The 24,759-nt window shown below is 42.9% G+C and overlaps 1 protein-coding gene across 8 annotated transcripts in view; it reads right to left on the minus strand.

The window, feature by feature from the left end:
* tcf4 (transcription factor 4) overlaps nucleotides 1–24,759 on the minus strand; it is a 134,420-nt gene that overhangs the window by 46,707 nt on the left and 62,954 nt on the right. For all 8 annotated transcript variants that reach the window (XM_028971075.1, XM_028971081.1, XM_028971076.1 and 5 more), the window contains 3 exons: nucleotides 23,108–23,169; nucleotides 10,379–10,508; nucleotides 9,653–9,702 (listed from right to left, as the gene is read on the minus strand). In XM_028971075.1, the coding sequence (XP_028826908.1) occupies nucleotides 9,653–9,702; nucleotides 10,379–10,508; nucleotides 23,108–23,169 (242 nt within the window). The remainder of the gene's footprint in view (nucleotides 1–9,652; nucleotides 9,703–10,378; nucleotides 10,509–23,107; nucleotides 23,170–24,759) is intronic.

Consider the following 24,759-nt stretch of genomic DNA (forward strand, 5'->3'; position numbering starts at 1 on the left):
GGCACTGCTGCGTCTGTGCCGTGAAGAGACACTCTGACCGCTCAGGGACCTTTTGGACGGCTAAGTAACCACAAATAAAAAAAACAGCTTTCCAACAGATCTCTTAACATATTTCTAATTAAAAAGTTCAATTCTTATATATAAAAAAAACTATTCAGCTACTCAGACAAGAGGAAAATGTGCTTCAGTCTGTCTGTGTGTATGTCTCACTTGGAGGTATTGGTCACCCACTAAAAATGGGGGCACAGCAGACCCACCACAGAGTCCCGCCCCTTCCCCACCCTCCCCTCCAACAGCCCCCAGTATATTTAACAAGTGAAGTGTAAGTGCTGCTAAATTCAGTGCATCAGAGATAAAATGACAAACCTCTGGGAATACCATCCCAAATGGAAATAAATCATTTGCATACGCCGGAGCAAACGTCACTGAAGCGCAAAGCTACTTGCGTAAAAATAAACTTTAATAATTAAACACACCTTTTGTGCTTAAGTGTGTGTGGGAGGACAGCTAACCCAAACACGCACACACAACTTGCTTACTGTCAACACATTATAGCATGTTGGTTTTTAGTACACGCCATACACAATGCTTTAACTTGTTTGTGCTTCAGCTACATTTGGTGTAAAATCTGCAGTTTGCTGTGAGATGCAAATTATGTAAATTGGAAAACACAATAAGAAACTGTGAATTAGTTGTGCCCTTCACAATTAAAAAAAAAAAAAAACTTTCCAAAGAAATTTACGGAAACAGTTTTGGACAGTGCCTATCCTGCCTGGCAGAGCTCAAGAAACCTGCCTGACTGGGTGTATTTTTATTTCGATTTGTTTGGAGACTCCAGTGATATTGCTGGTTTTCCTGGAACCTGTTGCTGCATTGAAAATGAATAAAGAACTGCTTTTCTGGTGCTACACATAGTCCTCAACACTTCATACATATATCTAAATATATATAAATATACCCCCACCAAAAAAAACTCACTTACTATCAGGCCATGACTATTGTTTTCCTTTTATCAGTCTTGTATGTAATGAGAACAAAATACACCCTATGCTACCATGTAGGTGTAAAGTAATGCAACCTTCTAAATATTCTAAGCTTATGAAGCGAATTTGTTAATTTGACAACCTAATGAAACAGTGAAATTGTGGGGGGTGGGGTGGGGTGTTTCTGTCCTGTTTCCCATTTTTCCCTCTTCTGTCTCCCAGGGCCTACTCCCTGTTTCCCCTGAGACCAGGGTGAACACTACTTGGTTTATAATCACACATTTCATTCGGATTTCATGCTCAGAGGATTTTTTTCTCATTAGAAGCGGCAGATTTCAGCCCCATCCCAACCTCGTTTCTGACTGCGTACCTCACTGGCGACTTTTTAAATATGGTCTCAGTCAAGTCTCCCATTCAATTTTTCAAGAAGACATCACAGCACTATATGTAATATACATACGATGCAGTTTGTGCACAAAGCTCCATTAGCTCAGTGCAAAATGTGCAAAAAGTCATCCACAGATAAAGAAATACAATTACAAAAACAGATTCAGGTTGTGTTGAAAGCAGGAGTGAAAGAAAATGGGAGATGAGTGCATGGGTGTGGTGTGGTGAAGAGAATCTTCTAGAATGTCAGAAAACCCACAGCTGCCCGTCACACAGAGCACCAGTCAAATATCCAGCGCCCCTGTTCCAATCAAAGGCTGCTGACACCTTCCTGTGAACAATACACACAAGCTGCCAAGCACAACTTTACACACATCGTGTAAATCACACCCACTCCCAAGACGTGTCAGTCAAGGCTAAATTTGATTATGACCATTTTTTTTATTTCTTTAAATGGAGTTTACAGTAGCTGCTCTGTTTTCCATTTCCATTTCCATTAGATTACATTTACATTTATGGCATTTGGCAGACACTCTCGTCCAGAGCGACTTACAACGTGCTTTCAGGTTGCCATCAGTGAACTATGAATACAATTATTATATGAATCTCTGTTGTAGTTTTTCTTACATAAGTCAGATGGTATAAATATTTTCCCACTGCTGTCAAGACTGGTTTGGATTTAGAAAATGTGACGGTGATTAAACCCCTGAAAAATCCTAAAGAATTGCGTCAGTCTGACCCAGAGTGATACAAAACACACACCCTTAAAAGATCAGAGCACATCAGAAATGCTCGTCCCCATTGTGCTAAACATTGGTTTTATTTCACCATGCGCTGTGTAATCACAGGATCACACAATCGGCTTTTCTTAAACCGCCAACGAGTCTTCATTTGTTCTAATGAAACAATTTGAATTTTATACCGGCCTTAATTCAATTGTGCTCGCCACTCGGCAAAGACTCATCCAGCACTGTAAGTGTTAATTAGCACAGGCAGTGTAATTAGGAGCAGCATTAATGCCTGTGAATAGGGAGTAATTTAGACCAATGCTAAGACAGACACAGGCGCGCTTACATGTACACTCATAAACACTCTCTCTCACACACACACACACACACACACACACATCTACATGCCATTTCTTTCTTTGAAAGTATTCACACATTTTTGGCAAACGTCAGTGTTCTGAAACCCCTCGCCCTGCGCTCAAACATGTCCGAGAGTGTGTCCAATTGTAATCTTGAAAATGGCGTTCATCAGTCAGGCTGCGGATTCTGACAAACATTAAACACAGTAAGGAGGCAATTATGTATGCATGATTTAATCTGCAACTAATTAATATGCAAATGTATTCATATGTTAGTTACTAAATTAAAAATGCAAAGCAGCCCTTATGGTGATTCTGTGATTTCTGCACAAACAGAACATTTGAAAATAAAAGGGGTAGAGGAAAAAAAAACACTAAACTTTGCAGAAGTTTTTTTTTTTTTAACTTTAGGAAACCTGTTGCATGTAAACACATATTTGGGAGAGTGATTCTCCTTATAATAAATAAATAGATAAATAGATAGATAGATATACAAACAAATAAATAAATAAAAATGATAAAACAGGACACACTTCCTAAGCATTGACATATTATAGTCGTGGACCAAAGGCCCAAAGAAACAAAACGGTGGAGTGGGATATGTGTTTTCAATCTTTGTGAAAGGAGGAGCACCCATCGGAGGGACCAGGGGTGTATTGTCAACCAAATTTTGGGGTGGTGACGGGAAAGCCTGTGCTGGAAGGCAACCTGGCATCATCCACCGGTCTCTGAAGTCTACCTGAGTGGCATCAGTATCAGAGTGCGTTTCCGTCAAATGTCACCTCCCTCCATCTCTCTGTGTCAGTCTAGCGTATTGGAAAGAGGAAACATGTTCACCACACAAGGCCTAAGACCTCCCTCCCCCCACGTTCTGAGGGGGAAAAATCTCCCTTTACTCAGCCCTCTTCCCCAGCTTTGGGCATTGTGCAAACTTTGCCCAGTGCCAGGACTGGTGCTGCCTGCTTTTACACCCTCTGTAAATCGGAGGCTCTGGAACCCTCTGCCCACCCCTCCCTCTCGCCATCGTCTCTACGTGGGGGGAATGAACACAGCATCGCACAAACCTGCTGACGTCTGCCTTGTTACTCGCTTGCCAACAGGGGCGGGTGCTTCACGGACGCGGCCACCTTCACCCAGACCCAAAAAGACAGTCCTGACCCACATATACCCCAGCACTGAACACGTTCATTGCATTTAAAATATGAAAAAAAAAAAAAAAGTATAATGTAGCATAAATAACACCATTAGACATGACTAATATCATATGCTACCTGTTCCTCACGCAGCTTAGAGCATCTTTAACACCCACAGAGTACAGTAAAAGCAGACTGTTCTCATGTGCTGCCAGGCTGCAGATGATGAGGGCTGACAGAGAGAAAAAGGAGACCGGGGGTCTCTTAGGGACGACTGCATTAAACATGTAGGGGTCGGGGCTGGCACCGAGACAGGGCGCCGTGCACACTGACATCAGATCGCCGACATTGCACTGACTGATAAAGAAAAAGCCTCCTAAAATTAACAAATGAATAATTAGATCAGTATATAAATAAATGAGCACTTACTGTTTCATAATTGAGTCAATTTATGTATAAAACATAGACACACAAGCACTCACAGACACGCAGCGAGGGCTTAAGTTTTATCCGTCCTGTTTATCCGCGCGGTTTGTGGTGGTGCTGCTGCTGTCCTCAGTGACAGATGCTCAGAGCTGTGCTGATGGACACTGGGAGGCCTGCCGGACGCTCACACACCTGGGGCTATGTTCCCCACACAGGCTGCCAGGGCACTTCCTACCACGAAACGGCCCTGAAAATAACCCAACGCAGCCGCCGTCATGCCCGTCTTCTCTTCCTCGGACCCTAAGCTGATATTTGCCGAGGATCAGCAATGATGCAGATTTTTTTTTAGCTTTCGTCAATGTTAAAGGAACGAGACACATGAGGCTATACTATACTCATGCAGTGGATTGTACTGAATTAATAAAAAATCTATGATACAAAGCATTATGTATACAAAATTTGTCTGATAAGCAAGGGATTCAAATTTTTATTTTCAAAATTCTAATTCAATTTTTATAATGGCAACTATTCAGCATATATAGTGTACATATATAACATATATATATAGAAGTAAAAATATTTGTAGAACCGTGTATGGGTTAATGCGTCTCCGTCAGATGAAGATGGCGGCAGCTCACTGCAGTGGAAGTGTGAACTCCATTGTGTTCGCTAACGTGCAACATTTTTCGCTGGCAACATCCCTTGCTCATCATCACCGCAGCGCTGTTTTTGGCCGCAGCAGCCGAATGTTTCCTGCGGGGTCTGAGGCACGATAACTGAAACACACGTTTCTCAGTCAACAACGGCGAAGAGGCAAAATCTCCTCGGCTGACGTTGAGGGCATTGTAACGTCGGCGTCAGTGCCGGGACCATTGCTTCCATTAGAGGGACAAGGGCCAAAAAAAACCACAAGAGTGAGGAGAAGGGATGAACACTGACATTTAACAATAACAAAATATGAAAGTGAGTATCATTTAATCCAAAATCAAGATGCTGATCGGCACGAATTACTGCCGATTACACCCCAAAAAACAAAAATGTCCTGAGAGTCCTGAACTCTCTGAATAAAAAAAGAGGGTTAAAAAATGTCCTGAGAAATGCCTGAGGTGCTCGTATGTTCACAACCCACCCCTGTGGAGGTTGTCTTTTTCATCAGTGCTTGGAGAAAGAAAATAATCGATTTATAATCAAATAATCAAATGACACACAGGCATTTTTTGTACTACGTTCTGGCTTTGGAGTTTGAAAGGCAGTAAATAAAGGCTCAGTGTTTATGTTGCACACAGGCCGTTTGTAAGGCTTTAATAATATTCTCAAACAGCACAGCTATATCCAGAGGGATACGGTCAAACACACACACACACACAGCTGTTACTCTGCCTTTTTCTTTTTTTTTGGAAATCACGAGGTCATCTCATGCTACATTCTCCTCCGGTACACATTGTGACTCCTCCGTTTTTCGCCCTCCCCTCCATCAAATAAATAAATGGAGCAGTCAGGCTGACAGGTAAATCGATTTAAGAATAGCACACCAGGGCTTCCCACGCTCCACCCGCCCCCCTCCCCGACTCAGGCCATTGTGTGCCGGGCCGCGTACGGAGCGGAGCCTTCGCTCCACCGATGGTGTTAGTGTCTCTGTCAGACTCGACAGAAAAAGGTCCTTAAACCGAGACAGACGACGCTTCTCCTGCGCCACAGAGAAGCCGACAGGGAGGAAGGAAGTGTCGCACCTCTGGCTGCGGGTGCGACCAGGGGGCGGGGGCGGGGGACACGTGGCGTCTTCCTTCACATACATCTGCATTCGCCTTCTCCAGTACCCGCCAGACGGGCCAAAATGTAGAGGGCCATACGCAGGGCCTCCGCTTTCGCCGCAAGCCGCTCCTCTGGTTGTTCGGGCGATGCAGACAGCTGGCGCGGCGGCACTCTTCATTTTGACGCCATTCCTGGGCCTCGGCCAAAAACTTCACCTCCACAACCCCCTTCCCTGTCAATCAACTCCCATCACCTTGGAAACACACCTTTAACGAGCATCTCTCTCTTTCGGCTCATTGTCTTCCATCTTCCTTCCATCCATCCTCCACCCAGGTGCAAAAAACGCAAAAAAAAAAAAAAAAAAAAAAAGAAGCAACAAAACAAACGAAAAATCTATTACGGTTTTTCCCTCGTCGGCTTCTTTTCCTCGTCGGCTCCTCTTTTCCGCCTCTCCCAAGGTTGTTTTTCCCCGTTCTCCCTCACGTCTTTCTGCACGTCTCGGTCCAGCCATGGCGGAGTCTAGAAGGCCAGCTGGACTCGCAAACAATTAAGTTTACTGGATGTCTGGGGAGCAGACTGGGAGAAGGGGAGAGGACTGGAGGCAGGCGCAGCTCAAGGCTCTTTTGTCTGAAAATGTCATTGCGCGACATATGCTAACACCGTTGTGCCCCGGCCACGTAAAACCTGTGCTGTCCATGCTGTATTCAAGTGCATAAACTCACAATTTGTCTGTGTCATAAAAAAATGTTCTGCAATTATTGTATAATTAGGGTTAAAACTAACATGGTTTGGGGGTTGAGGATGTGGTTTTGGGAACCCGCAGCTGTTCGATCTTTAAGATGTCCAAACTTTAGGCAACATTAAATTTCAAATTAAATATTACTAATATATTTGATTAGCCCAAATGAAAGCAATAAGTGGGTTTACAATTCCCATACTATTAGTAAGTACTCAGCTGATTAACAACGAGGGGGAAGTAATTTAGGAAATAAATCCTTAAAATAAATAAATCCTTAAAATAAATAAGTATATCAGCTGTCAGAAATTGACTTTACGGTGCACATTAGACCGAATATGTCACATATGTACTAAAAAAAAATCCGGAAGCCAAATGCTAGTCCGAGCGGCAGAGGGCCGCAGTACCGCCTGCCGCCTGAAGGGGGCAGAAAAGCTCAGCAAACAGGATTAGGCTTCCACTGGAGATTATCTCCATCGAGTCCTCTGCTAGATCTGACTTAATTTAATTAACACAGTCTGCTTTAAACAAAATCAGATATGAACTCATGGGAGCCCGAAAAGCCGAAGTGAAAGAAGTGTGAGGCCACAGTCCTGACTGAAATAGAGGTTTGTCTTATTTGTTCGACATTATTTATATATATTTTGGGAAAACCTGGATCGTAATCATTTCAATTCCCTGCCAAAATTCATCAATCATTTACTCAACAAAAATACTTTATTTTCGCCACATACTCCACAATATTCCAGTCTGCGGGCAAATATTTCTAAAACTAAATTTAAAGCATTTTACATATTGTTAGGCTTGAATTTAATGCTTTTTTAATTTTATTTTAGTCTGAATTTCTCCAAGGACAGTACAAATAAAGTCTTTGTGCACTTTAAACTCAAGTTTGGGACAACACTATTAGTCACTGTCAGCAAATGGCCACATCAACCGGTTTAGAAACAAATTCTATAAGGTGAAAAGGCAAGATTTCAAACTATGTCAAATTCTCTGTTTAATAAATAATGCAGTTTAAGATTGATGGCTGTGAGACAATGATGAAGGACTGTAGAAAGAAGTTGTTGGCTTTTTTGGTTGCAAACTGCTCTCCAGCCAAACTAGAAGTCATCACAGCCAAGAATAGAACGTCGATAAATAAATAAGAAACATTTTAAAAAGGGCAAACAGCACAGTGCATAATGTGAACTAATTTACTTTTGATTACCACATTATTCCAAGGTCTCGCTCATGTGACGGCGTAATTGTAGTTTAAGTAAATTAACTTCCTAAACATTTTGCCTTACAATAACATGGTTTGTTGGGCAATGAAAAGGTTTTTTTTTGTGTGTGTGTGATGAGAGAGGTGGGAACACCGGGGGTCGAATCGTAGCAAATTACTGAAACTTCCAAGAGCTGCAGAGTAAGGTCAGAGTCATCTGGAGACTGTCATGATCCCCCCCACACACACACTCACACACACACACACACACACACACACACAGCTGAAATAGCGGTGAACCCAAATGAAAATGTGATTTGTATGACGCCCCCAGTCTGGATGTGACAGGGCGGTGATAATGACAGGTGTATAGGCTGCTTTTTCAATTCCTTAAGTCTGTTTGGCTAAACACGCCCGGCGCGCACCCTGAACATGACATGGGCACCGCGGCAGAAACAAAGGCCCTCTGTGTGGGACCTCGGCTGCCTTTGACGAAACGCAGACGTTTGTAAATGTGGAAGCGGAGCAAGCATTTCTCCCTGATGTCATGTGTGAGCAGTGCTGGGTTTAATTCTGTGCCATGGCGGGGGCTAGACCTGCCGCTGGGGCCATGCGTATTTTAAGCTTTTAAAGAGAATCAGCATGGAAAGGGCAAAGTGTGTTCTTTTTTCTCATGTATTGAAAAACATTTGAATTCTAAATTCCAAAATTTTAATTATACTCTCAAGAGCTGCACCATATGTAGGTGAAGAAATCAGGAAGGAAGAGAATAAAGTGAAGAAGCAAATTTTAAAAGGGCCTTAATAAACATTACAACAAGTGTGTTTCACTCTATATTCTACTACAGTAACAATGAATCAACAGTGAATTTGCTTAATTCATAAACATTTTAAAATATTACAATTTTAAAATGATGTAAAGAATAAAATGTACACAGTAAGCACAAGCTTTAATTATAGATGATGTTGCATATGACAGATATTATGCCTTTTAAATGATTCTATCACTTTATAGCAACAGAAACCTTATTTTTCCTAGGTGCATCTTTTCTTCAGTGCAGGTTTACACTAAAAGATGTATAACGAATGAAAACAAATGGAAATGACGGCAAAGACCAGAGGAGAAATTAAGCAAAAAAAATGCACAATTTTAAACAAGCACAGAAATGCACCTATTTAAGAATTTACAGTGAAATCAGCAATAATATAATTAGAATTGTTCTAATATTTTTTCAGCTAAAAGGCAAAGTGCCAAGGCCTCCTCCCGTAGCCAGAAACACGACATGCACCTGTTATCCGTACGCAAGGATCGTGTCGCAGCGCAAATGTTTCCACATGTTCAGTTCACTGTACGTTGTGATCTGTTCGCTTGCTTTCTGACTCAAGAAAAAAAAAAACCTACAACCCTCGCATCGAGGTACAACACACAGAGCGATCCTGCTGCCTCTCCTCAAACAACAAGGCGGCCATGTCTCTGGATCTCTTTCTGGTTTATTTTGTTTTCTCTGTCACAGTGCCCCTCCAACTCGTTTCATTCTTCCTCATTTTCCAAATCCGAGGACAATACACACGCACACACCCGCTCTCTCACAGCCACATACTCGCCGACAGACTCCCGCAGAGCCAGGGGACGGCCGCGAAGCCCATCATGACAAGCCATACATTTCACTGTCGTTAACTTCAAATTAAACGACTAATCAAATGTTTTCTCAGCAAAGGCCCGGCAGACGCCATTCACCTTGCTCTCAGGCATTTTGTCCCGCCTAACAATGCGCTCCTTGGCCCACCTCTCAGCCCCTTGTGTGGTACAGACATTTGTGGGAATGCCGGGTGTGTGCTGTTTGCAGCTCTACAGGCTGTTTACAACATAAAGGTATACAGGAAATATTCATAAACCCTTAAAATGTACACAAACACAAACTGAGCATTAAAGCAGAGCACTTACTGAAGAAGGCAGGCCGGGGGGGACTTTCCGCACTTTCTTTGTCTGAACCTCTGAAAAACAGGAAGAGCAAAACATTACATTTACTTATTTTATTAAAAAATGACATTTGATATGATATTTTTCCAAATGAGCATTAAATATGACAACCAGTAGACAGGAGACTTAAAATGTTATAGAAGGTTTTAAGCTTCACACACACACGTTGAATTAAGGCATAAAAATATAAATGCACTACACTGGACTTGTTGTGGTGGTGGTGCTTGTTTATCCCCGGAGAAAATACGTGTGAATGTGAGTGTGGAAGAGAAAAGTGAGACTCTGATAGAAATGAAAGGGAGTGAAAATTGCCCTGAAGGCTGATGTGCCTCAAGCTGCCACTTCAAGGACCCATGTTTATTGTATTGTCAATTTTCTATCCACCCAAAAAAATCCTGACTGATAAACGAGGGATGTTAGTAAAATACTTTTTTTGTGTAAGCAGAAACATTAAACTTGAAATGTTTCCAGTTATATGACGCATGCTATAATTTATAATACTATAATTAATAATAAAAGGAGACTGTAAATAATTCATTCTTACTGCTGAAATAATGTATTTTAAAAATGTGCTCAGTGTTACTGCAGTTGCATTGTTATTGTATTATTATTGTACTTTTACCAACCTGAGGTGCTCATAACAAGTAGGAAGAGCAGGATGGAGGTTGAGGAAGATGGTGAGGGGCTTACCCATGGAGTCACTGTGAAGTTGTCTTCGGCGAGGGTTGCTGCCATAGTGCTGGTAGTACTGTGAGCCGGGTTTAGTGGGTGAGACCGTTCCCGGGCTGACCATCCCCATCTCTCCACCCATGAGGCTCGGCTGGAGAACAGAGAGAAACAGACATATATAATATATATACAGTCAACAGATGTCACCTAAGGGTTTGATTATTATTATTATGGCCTGATGTAACGTTTTATTCAGAATTTTAAAAAGTGTGTCTACTTTTTATTTTGTTAAGAATAATTTAACTGTGAGATATCATGGCAGGTGCAATCACAATGTGGACATGGCAGGTTGGATGCGGTAACTAATCTAAAACCATCTTCAACTTCAAACAATGACAATACAGCACTCAACATACAAATTCTATTTTTTTAAATAGCCTATAAACAGACTATGATGTGGAGCTAGAATAATTTTAGACATTTGTACAAAATACAAGCATTCTTTTCAAATCAAACAATTCACCTGGCATTTTCTCTTTTTCACCTACTCATACCTGATATAAATGAATTAATTTTAAAATAGTTCATAAAAATGATTATGTTAAAACAAACATTAGAATACTTTAAAGCTATTGTAAAGAAGATCGGTTTCAGGGATACGGAGTCAAAACCACGAGAACGAAATCCATGCAAAAATAAAACACACAGACCCTGCCGTACACCACAATAAATGAATGTGGTGGTTCATTACATTTTCAAAATTCTGATTGAAGTTGTGCCACTGAAAAATACACGGCTCACATCAAAGCCTTTCAAATCAAAATACGCTTTCCTGCTCTTTCAATTTAAAACCACGTCAAGTCCGAAGTACAGATCACAGCACTCCAAACACTGACTGTTCTTCATTAGCCCCCCAAAAAGACAAAATTCTAAATTCAAAGCCTTACAATCAAAAATTTCCAGCAAGAAATATCCACCATAATAATTTCAAGATTAACAAAGAAAAAAGTAGTAACAAAAAACACAGTTTGGGTGAGGAAGTCTACCTCTAACGTATTATATGCCCCAAAACACAAAACATTTTGGGTACTTTCTTAGTTATAAACTTCTGTGTGTTAAGAGTGAGTGAGTGTGTGTGTGTGTGTGTGTGTGTGTGTGTGTGTGCATGTGTATGTGTGTGTGTTAGAGAGAAAACGAAAGCGAGACCGTCTGCCTGAGACTAATGCAGGAGAGCACTTACCCAGCGCAGGCAAATCCCCTGACCAAACTCAGCATGGCTAACAATTGTCCTCTTAATCAAATTAAATTATTCAAGCAACCACCCGACAACTGCAGGCGAGTTCCTTTGGTTCTACATTTTTGCAAAAATGATTATAATAAAACATCTGAAACAGAGATTTTTCATCGTCTGACATTTCCCTTGTTGCCAACCGGAGGCAGAGGCGTGAGAAGCACGTAGTGCGGGAGTGAGCGAGCATCCCAAAACTTTCTCCATACTTGAAGTTAACTTCCAGCGAGTGAACTAATTAGTGTAGTTGATAAAGTGCAGAAAAGTGTTTTCCCTAATCTAAATTCCAATCACTGCACCTCTCACAACAGACTTAGTGATGCTTCACTAGACCCCCATTCACATGCAAAACACCCTAAATAGGCCAATTACATCCCTGCTCCCGGTCCCCCGGTCGCCCTGCCGGGGCCCGAGCCATCGACAGTCTCTCGCACGCTAAAACAAAAGGGGCCTTGTCTTAAATAAAGTCACTCAACCCCCCTCGCTCTGTTTTTTAACATGCTTTTCTTCACTATGGGCAGCAGGGCTGGGGGTTCAGTAGAGGTTTCATATTGATGACAAAAAAAAGGGGGGGACGTCTGCGACACAACAAAAAAAAGTGTCTCGACGCCTCTTTTTCTCAAGGACCAATGTCGCCCCGGCAACTACGCGGGGCTAAAAATTCTCATGCTGCTGTTGCCGCCGCCAGCCATGTTGTCGTGCCCAATTTCAGAGCTGACTGGCGGAGGTACCCAGCTGGCATCCAGTGGAAATATTAACAAAGATAAATGACAAGCACCTGAAATGGCAAGAAGGCACCCCGTGAAGGATTAAGGCTTGGCATTAATAACAGTGGGTATGCCTACTTGGGCACCAAATGATGATTGCAGAAAGGAGAAGTCATTAGCATAATTGCAAAAATGCAACAAACAAACAAAAATGAGAGATTTTTTTCTCGCTTTTAAATAAAAAGAAAAGTTGGGGTTTACCAGGCTCTAATGGGCTCATGGCAGGGGGACAGAAGAGTGGGCAGAAGGTGGACAGAGAGATGGCCAGTCAAGAGTCATTCGGGGGTCTCCTCTGAGACTGGAGTGCATTGTGGGCGCGGATGGGACCTACACCTCTCTCCAGAGAGTCCTTCAGAGTAAAACAGAGCTGGCGCTGAGATTGGGCCGAGCCTGGTTCTGGGGGTCTCAGCACCATAGGGTGGCTTGGTCTTTTTCCTTCTTCTTACCAATTAAAATTTGTATGACTCGATTAAAAATTTTGTTTTCTCTTATGTTTCTTTCTTTATTCATTCCTATATCTATACTTAATGTGTGAAAAAAATGTCTTAGAATTAACAGGTTGTTAATGGTTCTACGAAGAACCTGATTCATGCACGTTTTCCTTGGATTTACAATGGTTCAACTGCAACAGCACAAAAAGGCCATAAGGGAGTTCCATAAGGAACCCGAGGGTCATATGTGAAGCAGCCATATAGAAAACTTTTCATTTCCACACACACCTGTGTGAATGGGGATAGGATCTCAGTAAATGAGACTGAGGGGTCACAGATTTTTTAAAGACATATTCACTCTAAGCAAGAAACTCAGTGGGGTTCAAGTGGTGCCACTGCATGGTACACACACACACACACACACATACACACAGAGGCTACAATACAGTCTGAGTTAGGGGCTCAGAGTCAGCAGGTCAGGCTTTAGAACAGCATCATCCCTGGAGAATTACCCCTCCCCCACCTCCTACCGCTTTATCTTTTTACTCCTTCACCATTTCTCTCGCTCTCCCTCTCTCTCTTTCTAGTCTGGAGGAGGCTGGAGAAAATTGATGGCATCTGAGTATTCTTTCCAGTCACGCGAGGGCGGGGGTGGTAGGGGCAGAGACTGTTGGGGGGGTGGGGGTGGGGGTAATGTGTGTGTATGTGTGTGTGCACGTGAGTGAGAGAGAAAGAGAGGGAGGTGGGCAGGAAAGAGTCATTAATTATAACGAAGTGCTGGCACTGCATGGTGCACCTGTACGCCGGCTCCAGCTGACTCAAACACCAGAAACATGTGTGTGTGTGTGTGTGTGTGTGTGTGTGTGTGTGTGTGTGTGTGTGTGTGTGTGTGAACCTACACACATGTACACACAATTTTACCACACATTTGTCTACACATACACAGACCCACACTCACACAGACACACAGTCTTGTTCCCCTCCACAAACACACACAGGCATGTTTGAAGATCCGATGTGAGCCTTCATCTGCGCCTCCCAGACCATCTCATCTTTTATTGGGCTTTCCTACTCTCCCCATCCACATCACCATACACACACACACACACACACACACACACACACACACACAGGAAACCAGTGCCACAATCCCTGCCCATCCAAAGCAGGATGCATTGTGGGAAATGGAGGTGAGGTGTGCTGCAGTATGTGTTGATGTGATACATCAAGTGACCCTCTGATGTGGTTCAGAACCACCCGCAAATTCATTTATGTTGTTCCGCTTTTGAAGCTGGAGAGAGAATATCTAAAGTGGCTGCAAACTGTACACTCCAGATGTGTTGAGCATCTTACTTATGGAATCAATTATTTCTATTTTTATTTAGCAATGAACTAATTAATGAAAGAAAATCAGACTGGAGGTACAGTCTAGTTTGTGCCAAGCAAGAATGACAGAAATCAGTCCATTGCATACCTTCAAAAACACAAAAAGAAAATGAAATAACTCAATCAAAAAGGCCTTATTAGCTAGTCATGCAGTACTTTTGCTTGTGAGCATGTTCCATGTATGTTCCATGTGGTATAGAGTACTGTAAGATCCACGTACCATGAGTAATTATGAAGGAACAGCATAATATTATTTATTTTATTTATATGTGTCTTCATAAATTCAATATATGGGACAGAGAGACAGTATGTGTGTGTGTGAGGCCGCTCCTCTCCCTGGCTGCCAGTGCTGCATAAAAACAGCAGCGCAGCTCAAAACTATTTCATGTTAATTAGTTCTCACGCTTGGGTTGACGAATAAATAGCAATCATTTAAGAACACTTAAAAAAGAATCAGCCAGTACATTACACCTCGCCATACCAGCCTCTTCTGGATCTAATTAAGCCACCGTGGGGTAGACAAGGAAAAGGGGAATAGAAGGAAGGAAGGAGATAATAGAAAGAAGAGCAAACAGTGGTGACACCAAACCTGCCTTTAGGAATGCCATCACCCTACCAAATCTTTATCTGAAATCAAACACACACACACACACCTAAATACACAAACACACTGTTAACATTTAACCTGTGTTAACTCAGCAACTTTAATTCTCTACACTAATCATATGCATTAATGTAGATTATGTACCCCACAATGTACCCTTCACAAAGCGAGCTGGTCTGTGTGTTCAGTGTGTGCGTGTATGCACAGAGGCGATGTGAGTGAGTGGCCGTCTGCAGCAGGTACACAGAGGTCAGGCGAATGTGTGTGATGTTGTTTCCAGGGCCCAGATGCTGAAGTCTTTATTTAGGGAAACAGCCTGCATCTGTTTCTCATCTGGGCCTGCTTGCTTACTGAGCTATGGGTGCAAAAATGCACTCAGCCTGCCCTGCGGACACTGTGTGCGTGTGTGTGTGTGTATGTCTTAAATCATGTGGTGCTGTATGAATGTGCTCACATGAAAAAGGTTCCCTAATCCAGGACAGGCCAGGTAGACACATCCACCTAAACACCCAAACACCACTTCCTGCCTTTACACGCACATATTAAGGTTGTCTGTTTATCACTACTTCAGCATCAAATTTCTGCAAACTTATAAGCAGTACAGTGGATAAGCAGTAAATGTGTATTATATAAAAAAACAATGAATGCATACATTAGAATGATTTGAACAACAAAGTATGGCAACAACAGCAATATATCCTCATTTTCATATACTGATCAGGGCTTGTGTGAGGGGACAGGATGTGTGTGTGTGTGTGTGTGTGTGTGTGTGTGTGTGTGTGTGTGTGAGAGACAGCTCCAGAGAGTGGGACTCAACCACGCTTCCTGACATCTGGCCTCTGTTCCCCATCCTTCCACAGCTGCTCTCCACTGAGAGACACACACACACACACTCACACACACACAACTTTGATGTGGTGACATCTGAACAGTAAGGGTTAATGCATGCCACACTTTCATCAGAACTCTCACACCACCAACCCTGCACCTCCTGACCACCTACAACCAGTCCTGTACTGCGCCTCCAGAGCACCGCACACCACCCATACACAGCGTGAACCCCGTCACCTGATAGAGGGACCGGGGCTCAGACAGAGTCTAGGTAAAAGGCACACACATGCACACATACACGTAAACACACAGACACACAAACATCATATGAGAAACAAAGACGCGTGAAGTGTTAGGTGTACTACTAAAATAAAAATAATAATGTGGCTACTTTTGATGGCAGATGTCTAAATTATTGCAGGTTGTCTCTGGGGGACGCATACAGTAGGTGTTCAAACTAGACAGCATCTGTTAGGAGCAGAACGTCACTCAGTCAACACACACAAGCCAGAATCACTTCAGGAGAACAGGGACCAGCCTCAGAAAAACCAGAATGACTAGGCTCCTGCCACCTGCTACACACACACACACATACACACACATCTCCTGCACACACACGTCTAGCAACATTATTATGATTGAGGGTTTCAAATGACTGTTGTTAGGCTATTATATGGAATCAGGGCTTTGACAGTGAATGAAGTGCCTGACAGACTGTAAGTACACAAAGGAAAGAAAGACGATAAAAATCATGTCTAGTAACAATATGAAAATTAGGGCATATCTGCGTGATTTGTGATTAAGTGATGACACTTTTCACAACTCTCACAGCAGAATATAGTAGAGAAAAAATTACTCCCACATAGATCAAATTACCTCTACCTAGTACTGTTATTACACATTGATTGTTTATCAGTTTATAAAAGCTTATTGAAACCAGACTACTTTATCAGTTCACACACATATTGATGCATTTTATTACGTCAAAGACCATAAATTGTTTTTTCTAAAGTTCCATAGGTTGGAAGACTACCATTTTCCAGCTACTAGCACATTTGTTTAATACACACTCGGGTTAACTGTTAACATTTCATGGGGTCACATGGTACAGGCTACAGCAAACACCCACTGTGGGTAACTGAGCTCTGCTCCGTTTTATGCACCCTGAACTGTTAATGATTTCATATATTTTTGTCACAACGCTGTCAGCATGGTTTACTACAACAGCAAAGTACAAGGACAATACACACCAACATAGACAGGGGATACATTCAATGACCAGGCAGCAACAAAGTGAAATCTAGATACAACAGGTGCACACACATAGGAATTCAGGGGAACACATACGCACAACACAAAACTCTGGTCCAGAATACGGGATCATAGCACCTCCCAAAGTTCAAGTCCTGACAATATTACAATACAAAACTGCATCCAGCTTGTGCCACACTAGCTACACAGTCAAAGGTTAAAGGTCACAAAGCATTGCTGTTGAGTCTAGATGCATAAGAGGATGGAGTTCAAATTTGTGAAAACCATGGCAGAGCGAAAGGAATGGACCTGGGTGTGTGTTTGAGCATGCATGTGTTGCATGTGTGTGAGGTGAAAGCCACACTGGACGCCAACAGGGGTGTGTGTTAGAAGAGGAAATCACGATAGATATGAATAGCATATGAACAGTGTTACAAGGATGCAGCGTCGGACTGAGTTTTCCTCTGTGTGTGTGTGTGTGTGTGTGTGTGAGAGAGAGACACTGTGTAGGAGGGGTGTGTTAACAGCAGGTGCACTGAGATAGGGTGCCTTCAGGCATGTCTTCCGCATTCACAGAGTTCCATGTCTTTCACACACTTACACACTTCACACACGGGGCGTTTAACAAGGGGCAATTATCACCCCCAACACCAGACAGCCCAGAAGACACGAGGCTCCATAAAGACAAATCAAACTTCATTCAGAACAATTTCGAGATGGGAAATAGTGGAAGTTCCAACTGCCTCTCTCACGATAAATATAGTGGCGTAAACACGCACGCCAAAATGAATCGTACCAACCTGACATAAAGCGCAGAGATCAAAACATACACAGATCACATAAAAACTGAAATGCTGCATGCACACACACACACACACACACACAAACAGGCAGCTCAGGAGCATTTCACACAATGACTGTAAATATTTGTTGCACACATTTTACGGACACAAAAAATAAACATGTCAGAGTGAGCCCTGTTCAAAAGAGTTAAGAAAAAAAAAGTTAAAAATCCAACACTTCAGGGCTCCTTCTGAACTCTCTCTCTCTGTGTCTTAAAACAGTAAAGCACCTGCATTAAAGCTCAAATCCAAATAGAGATGCAATTAAGATGCAATTTAGTCTCTTTAGGACTGATATAAGCTGTATTATTGAACTTTATAATATGTTATATTTATATTATAGTTTTGTCCCCAGCTCAATTACAAACCGTGTCATTAAGTCTGACCTGGAACTGGAAAACCTGCAACATGCAAATATTTTGAGATCTCAGTGCCTAATACATTATAACATAATTATAGCGTAATAGCATATATAGCATTATAGCATAATTATAACATAATTATAGTTGGCATTACAGTAAATGACAACTGTGAGAGTTGTGTGCACATGGTGTCCTCTGCATTTAACCCATCCCCTCAGGGAAAGGCAGGAGCAGTGTGTGCGGGTGGAACCTTGCTCATTGGACCACAGTGGCACCTTGTCGGTTTGGGATTTGCACCCACAACCTATTGGTTACGAGTCCCCTTCCCTACCTGCTAGGCCACCACTGCTGCAACTACCTATACAGCCTGTAATGTGACACGGACGGTGTTATCAGAATATACTATCTGTTCTTTTGTGTGTTTCATGCATGTACAGGATGTTTGTGAATGCGGCCCGCTCCCCTCCTCATCCGCCCCCTCAACCTTGGCTTTGACCCCTCTTTCCTGAAACCCGACCCTGGCCTGACGCCCCTACACAGGAACGCGCAGTTTTCCACTGGGGGAGAGGGTTGGCCTCCTCATGGACGCTTGCATTCCTTGGATGTTTTTCCACAGACGCGCTCCCCCATTCAGAAAGGTTTCCACACGCAGTCCAGCGGCCCGCTCCCTCCCCTGAGCAGAGATTCCCACTGGCGTCTGCTGAGCTTCCGGCCCACTCTGGAAACAATGCAATCTAACTTCCAGATGAAATCCCCACACTGGACTTTTCCTCAGCAACGTTCCTCCACTCCGCCCTACGGTTCCACATTAAGTGATTAGCGGCAGGTGCCAGGGCCTAATAAAATATTGATTCGCTTTGGGAACAAATACATTAATGAATGGAAGTGGGGGGATATGGGTGGCCACGGAATGAATCTTTGATCAGGTCGAGCGCGTTCCCCTGCAAGGCAAACAGCGGCAAGCCGGGGCCGAGCAGTGAGCCTCGGCGGATCCCTGATTACAAAGGACGAGGGAGCTAATGAGAGCTGAAAAGAGGAGCCGGACCCCTTCCCTCACAATGCCATGTTTGCGTTGGAGAGTGTGGACCAGGGGGGCTCAGGTGGGTGAGAATCCTATTTTAGATGTTTTTCGGGAGGAAGAGAATAACTACATTTGCTTTGGCACCGCAACAGTTAGCGCAGCGCCTCTTCACAAACAACCAGACCGTGTGTCTTCTGTTATTGTTTGAGAAAAAGAAAAAAAAATGGAGGACAAACAGAATTACTACACTGACAACTCTGGCAATCCCATCTTTTTTTGAGGGGTGTTCCATTTTTAAGTCTCGGTGACATATAGTTTCTGTGTGGTATGATAGCACGGCAATAATTCATGCGGGCCCTTACGCAATTTACTCCCAATATTATCCCCCCGCTGTATATTAAACAGCAGGCCCAGCTGGGGCCCGTCTCCACTGAACACAGCGCTGGGCTAAACCGGTGCAGCTGATAACTCAGCAGCCCTCGCCGGGAACAGCGCTCCCTCGCTCCCCGACTCCCCCCTCACACATTCTGTTTTGCAAGGGGTTAGTTGTAGCATGGAAAAAAAGGGGAAAGGAGAATAAGACAAAGAGGAGGACATATGCACATTCACAACATTCACAGTAAAATTCACATTTTTTGATAAAAAATCTGGATCAATTTGATTTTGAGTCTGAATCAGATCTGCATACAGGGCTTCATTTTTGACCTGTATGCGTGCACTGTCAACATCTGTCTGCAAAAAAACTATTCTCTCGGAATATATATATATATATATATATGTGTCTGTGTGTCTGTACATCAGTGTGTGCATAAGTTCGGTGAACAGATGCCTCCACACTGAAGTAAGAATCATCAAGATTCAGATTAAAACTGAACTGAACAATGAGGCTTGAAAAAGGGTGGGACAAAAACTGAAGAAAGACCACAATACGATACTCAGCCCACCGCCACCGCAGTATGGCAGCAGCAACAAAGATGCTGGGTTAATCTTGTTATTTGTTGTGGTCAGCTTGACAGTGAAGATGGTACAATACAAAGTCATGCTTTTTAATGTCATTTGAATGAAATGAGTATCACACACACACACTACAGGTTCTGTCTTCATGGAGCATCACAGGTTTAAAGGACACAGTGCTGTTAGGAGGATATGTAGAACTTGTAGAAATTTGTGTTTAGGCCCTCCTCACACATGCTTCAGAATTTGAGTCCTCAGCATTTTCCAAGGAAGCATCTGAGTTTGGTCCGCCAACAACGACAACACGGACTCAGCTGTAGCCTTGGACCTGTGCAGATTTCTCCAGCAAAAGTGCAAAATGTGTGTGTGTGTGTGTGTATATCTAACCCCACCCCCCCCATCTTCCCCCATGGCCAGCGCAGGCCACACTTGTGTTAGTCATTGACTGGCCTCGGCTCCTGGCCAAAAACAATTCAAGAGCAAATCGAACAATAAATCACTGTGTACTGACAGCGGCGCATAACTGGGAGCCTGATACACAGAGAGGAGGCCTATTAAGCAGGGCAGGGAGCGGATCACAGCAGGCGAGATAGGAAGAAGAGGGAAAAAAAACAGCAAAGTTCGCCCTGCCTGAGCAACGCACATGAGAAGAGGGCAAAGGCCGCAAGAAAAGCCAATGAATTACGTCCTGGGAATAGAGATGAATATTTTATGGAGTAGCATCATTACGGCCTACTCAATATTGGAAAAGAAAAGGAAAAAAAATCTGAACATATGCTTCCATGGCGGAGGAAGGTGACTCTATTTTTGAGTTAAAAATATCCACTGACTTCTCCATGGCAGCACCGCGGCCCTTGGCCAGTTTCAGGGAATCGTTAGGCAGAGATTACCTCGCCGGAGTGACGTATAATTCCGTTTTTTGGCAGCGAGGTCTTTTTAAGGATTAGTGACCGCTGCCCTCGAACCTCCACGCAGTCAGGCTTCAGGTTCAGCCTCCTCAGGACCCGGTGCGGGAGGGCAGAGCGGGGATGGGTGCAGGGGGGAGTGCAGGGGGTGCGATACACAGCCTACTACAACCTGACGCTGCCCAAACACCCCGTGGCAACAGCCTCTCTGGTCAAGTGGAAGACTTCAAGGTTGGGCAGAAGGTCATTTGCAACACACACTCAATACGCCTCTAGGGAACAGGGATCAGTTGCAGGAGTCTCAAACCTCAAAAACTAAAAGAAAGGCCTCCCCTCTCACATGCTGTAAACACAAAATCTTCCTGGTGACGTACTTGTGGCATCAGGAAATCCCAGCACGCCTGGGCAGGTGTTTTATTTAAGCCACAGCAGAAACCAGCAAAGAAATGTTCTTTAAATGCTGCATAAAAAGGGATTCCCTGGAATTGAAGGATATTGACAGATTTTTTGGAAAGTGGTGCATAACTTGACTTTTAACATTTTGGAAACTCCACTACATCCATTATGTACCTATTCAGTACTGATTGGTGGTGTATGTGCTAAGATTGTTGGAATAAAATCCTTCATAGCTATGAAATGTATCCTGCTTAACTGGAACGAGGAACCCCCTAGAAAATCATGATTATTATTTAAAAGATAAAGATCTTTTTGAGAATATAAGGGACCTGACCATCTGTCTAACTTTATCTGTGCACTTTAATTATGTTTACAAAGGCTTTCTGATAGTTAGTGTTGTTTATTGGAAAATCACAGTAAATACAATGTTTTTAAGAATATCAATCAAGAAATTGATATTGAATTGACAGGGCAATAAAAATTGTTGTGAACATGCTAAAGAACAAACACTACAATTGCAATTTCCACTAAGCCTACAGATTTTCAAACTTCCTCAAATTTCCATCACCGCACAAATCTTCCAATTGCAGGAACACTTCTTTCCCTGCCCTCATATTACCCTTTTACGTCAATCAAGTAAGAACACTATCTTCCATTCTTTCTTTTTTTATGTGTCGGCTTGTCAGCTGTCAAAAAAGATTAATTTCTAAGCATGATCGTCTCTCAACAGTGACGACGCCTCAGTTCTCCTCGGTTTCTTGCGTAAAATGATAGCCAACAACATTAAAACTCCGGTTGGGATCAATTTATTTATTTTATTATTATGAAAGGTTCGACCACATGCAGGCAAGGTGCCCGTGGCAAAAAGCACAAATCACGAACACTTCCTTATCAATTAAAGCCAAACAGATGTTTTATTTTTAACAATCGTACTTTTGAGAATAAGCATATAAATAAACAAATGGAATAAACCGAAAAATATTCGGAGACTGCAGCATCTTTCACAGAGCCACCAGTAGGCGAGCCAACGTCCATACATTACCCAGGAGGATGACACCCACACGCTGTTTGGAAGCAACATTTTCATGTCACGCTATGGAATCCTGTACATCGGTGTCCCCACGCAGCTCGGGTTGGGTCCGCTCGCCACTACGCGCGTGTGCATTACCATATTACATTCATGAACACCTGTTGCTACCGCTAGCTGTTAGGTAAATAAACTGTTGATACTTGCAGGAAATTGGTGACATCTGCAATATTGAAAAATGTTTTTAAAAGAACGTTAATGCTGTTAATTAATCAAGCCATCTCGGACCGGCTCTGTGCATGCGGGGCTGGTAGGGAATTCTGATGACTCGAGTGGCGTGAATGGTTGGAAGAATTCAGGCTATGTTTAGCATGACTAAACCTGAGATTCAGCCAAAAAAAATAATAAAAAATGAAAAATCTCTGCTGGGGTTATGTGAAAGGACGTCTGACGTAAAAAGTTGCCTTGTGTCTCTTGGCCTCGCTTTAGGTAGCGCCTCCCACACTTTTTTCCATACTGGGATAAACAGATCACTCTGGTCATCTTACAATTGTGTGTTGATTTAAGGTCAAGCTGCCCTCATGTTTTAACAAGGATTATGAGCAGGTCATTTGTGCGCTTATTTTTTTTCCCTCCCCCACAGCGAGCAGAGGTACGAAGGGGGAACGGAGCAGAAGCCTCTTACCTGATGGCAGCTGTGTAGGTTGGACTCTCTGCCGTAGGAGTAGGATGCTCTCTCTGTTTTACCTGCAAAATTATAGACAAGGAGGGGTCATGAGCAAACGAGTGCCAAACGAGGCACTCTTTCCGTGCCTGTGAAGTGACATCACTCTGTGCCTGAAGTGCGCGCACACACTTAATAATGATTTGAGTGTGAGATTACGGTGGTCCGCCACGAGATAACACGTGGTTGCAAACCAGAGGCCAATAAAAACAAGTGGAAATAAAGTGAGGCCGTGCAAACAGAGCAGCTTAGTGTTCTGCTTATCTGTTGCTCCCTCTGCACATACTTGTTTTCTGTAGTTTTTTTTTTTTTGCCAGATCAGTGATGCTATAGCGCCACACCGATGGTGACTCAATGAGATCTACTTTCTTTCATCCTTCGTTCTTACATTTCTGCACAGTTGTCTACCATTCAACGTAAGCACGATTGTACATGTGAAGACACTTTTGACAAAAGCAAGATGAGACAAAAGACACTTTAAAATTCATTGCTTTTGTGCTTCCATACAAGGTTGGTGAGGCAATATTATATATCCAGACGGGCCGAGAGGTAAATGAAGCTTTGTTCGATCACGTTCATGGGAAAACTCTTCTGGAACTCTTAAAGCCTAAGGATCCATGTAATGCACCGAAAATCTGTCTGAAGTTGAAAAAGCGATGCCACTCAGCGACAGAGCTCAGCCCCTTCAAAAAGCCCTGAAATACTGGCTGTTAATTATATATGAGGCCGCGGTCCACTGACTCAGTGCTGCAGCTTTGTTGGGCTGCACTCGGACAAGAGCCAGCTGCGGGATCTTGGCGTACGCGCTCTCTCTCTCACACAAACACACACATTCATCTCTACACAGAAACAAAATCACACCCACATACACATCATCTACTTCACATACCCCGAAATTTGATTTTCTCTGGGCATGCGCTAATATTAAATTCAAGCAACACCGCACTGCCTCCACGTTCTCTGTTTTCAGCCTTACAGTATTTACAGCCGTTGACGGTCAAACCGCCAGATTCAGGAAGATATCAGTACAACATTATCCAACTAACAACAAATTCCTCCTCTGATATCCTTCAGAATTGAACTTGGGCTACCTCAAGATTTATGCAGGCAAATTCAGCAGTGGTCATACCAGTGTACGCCCTCCCCTGCATATATGCAATGAAATGAGAAATGTGTATGCTGGTCGATGTGGCAGAGTTGAGTTGCATAAATGTGATATTTCAGGTGCTATTTATAAAGCAGCACAGCCATTTGCAAAATTCCACCTGGCCAAAAAAAAAAAGAGCCACAGTCATAAAAACAAACCAGTGAGAAAGTTCACTGTAAGCACAGACTTATGAAAAATGAGGTGTTTGTTAGGAACAGGAACAGGAAATTATTCACAGCTTTTTAGGTTAAGCACTTCTTCAATGAGGGCAGCATCAGACATGTACAAGGGGCACAGGACAAAACTGACCCAAAAAAGAAAATCACACATGCAAAAAGTAAAATATAATATAATTATAATTCATACACATTACTACAAATAAATACATTGTACATAAAAACACCTTTATTTAATAGACAAAACTGAAAGTGAAAGATAGGGTTTCCTATCATTTGTACAATTTCTG

The sequence above is a fragment of the Denticeps clupeoides genome, chromosome 3 (genome assembly GCF_900700375.1).
Source record: "Denticeps clupeoides chromosome 3, fDenClu1.1, whole genome shotgun sequence".
NCBI classification, from domain to species: domain Eukaryota; kingdom Metazoa; phylum Chordata; class Actinopteri; order Clupeiformes; family Denticipitidae; genus Denticeps; species Denticeps clupeoides.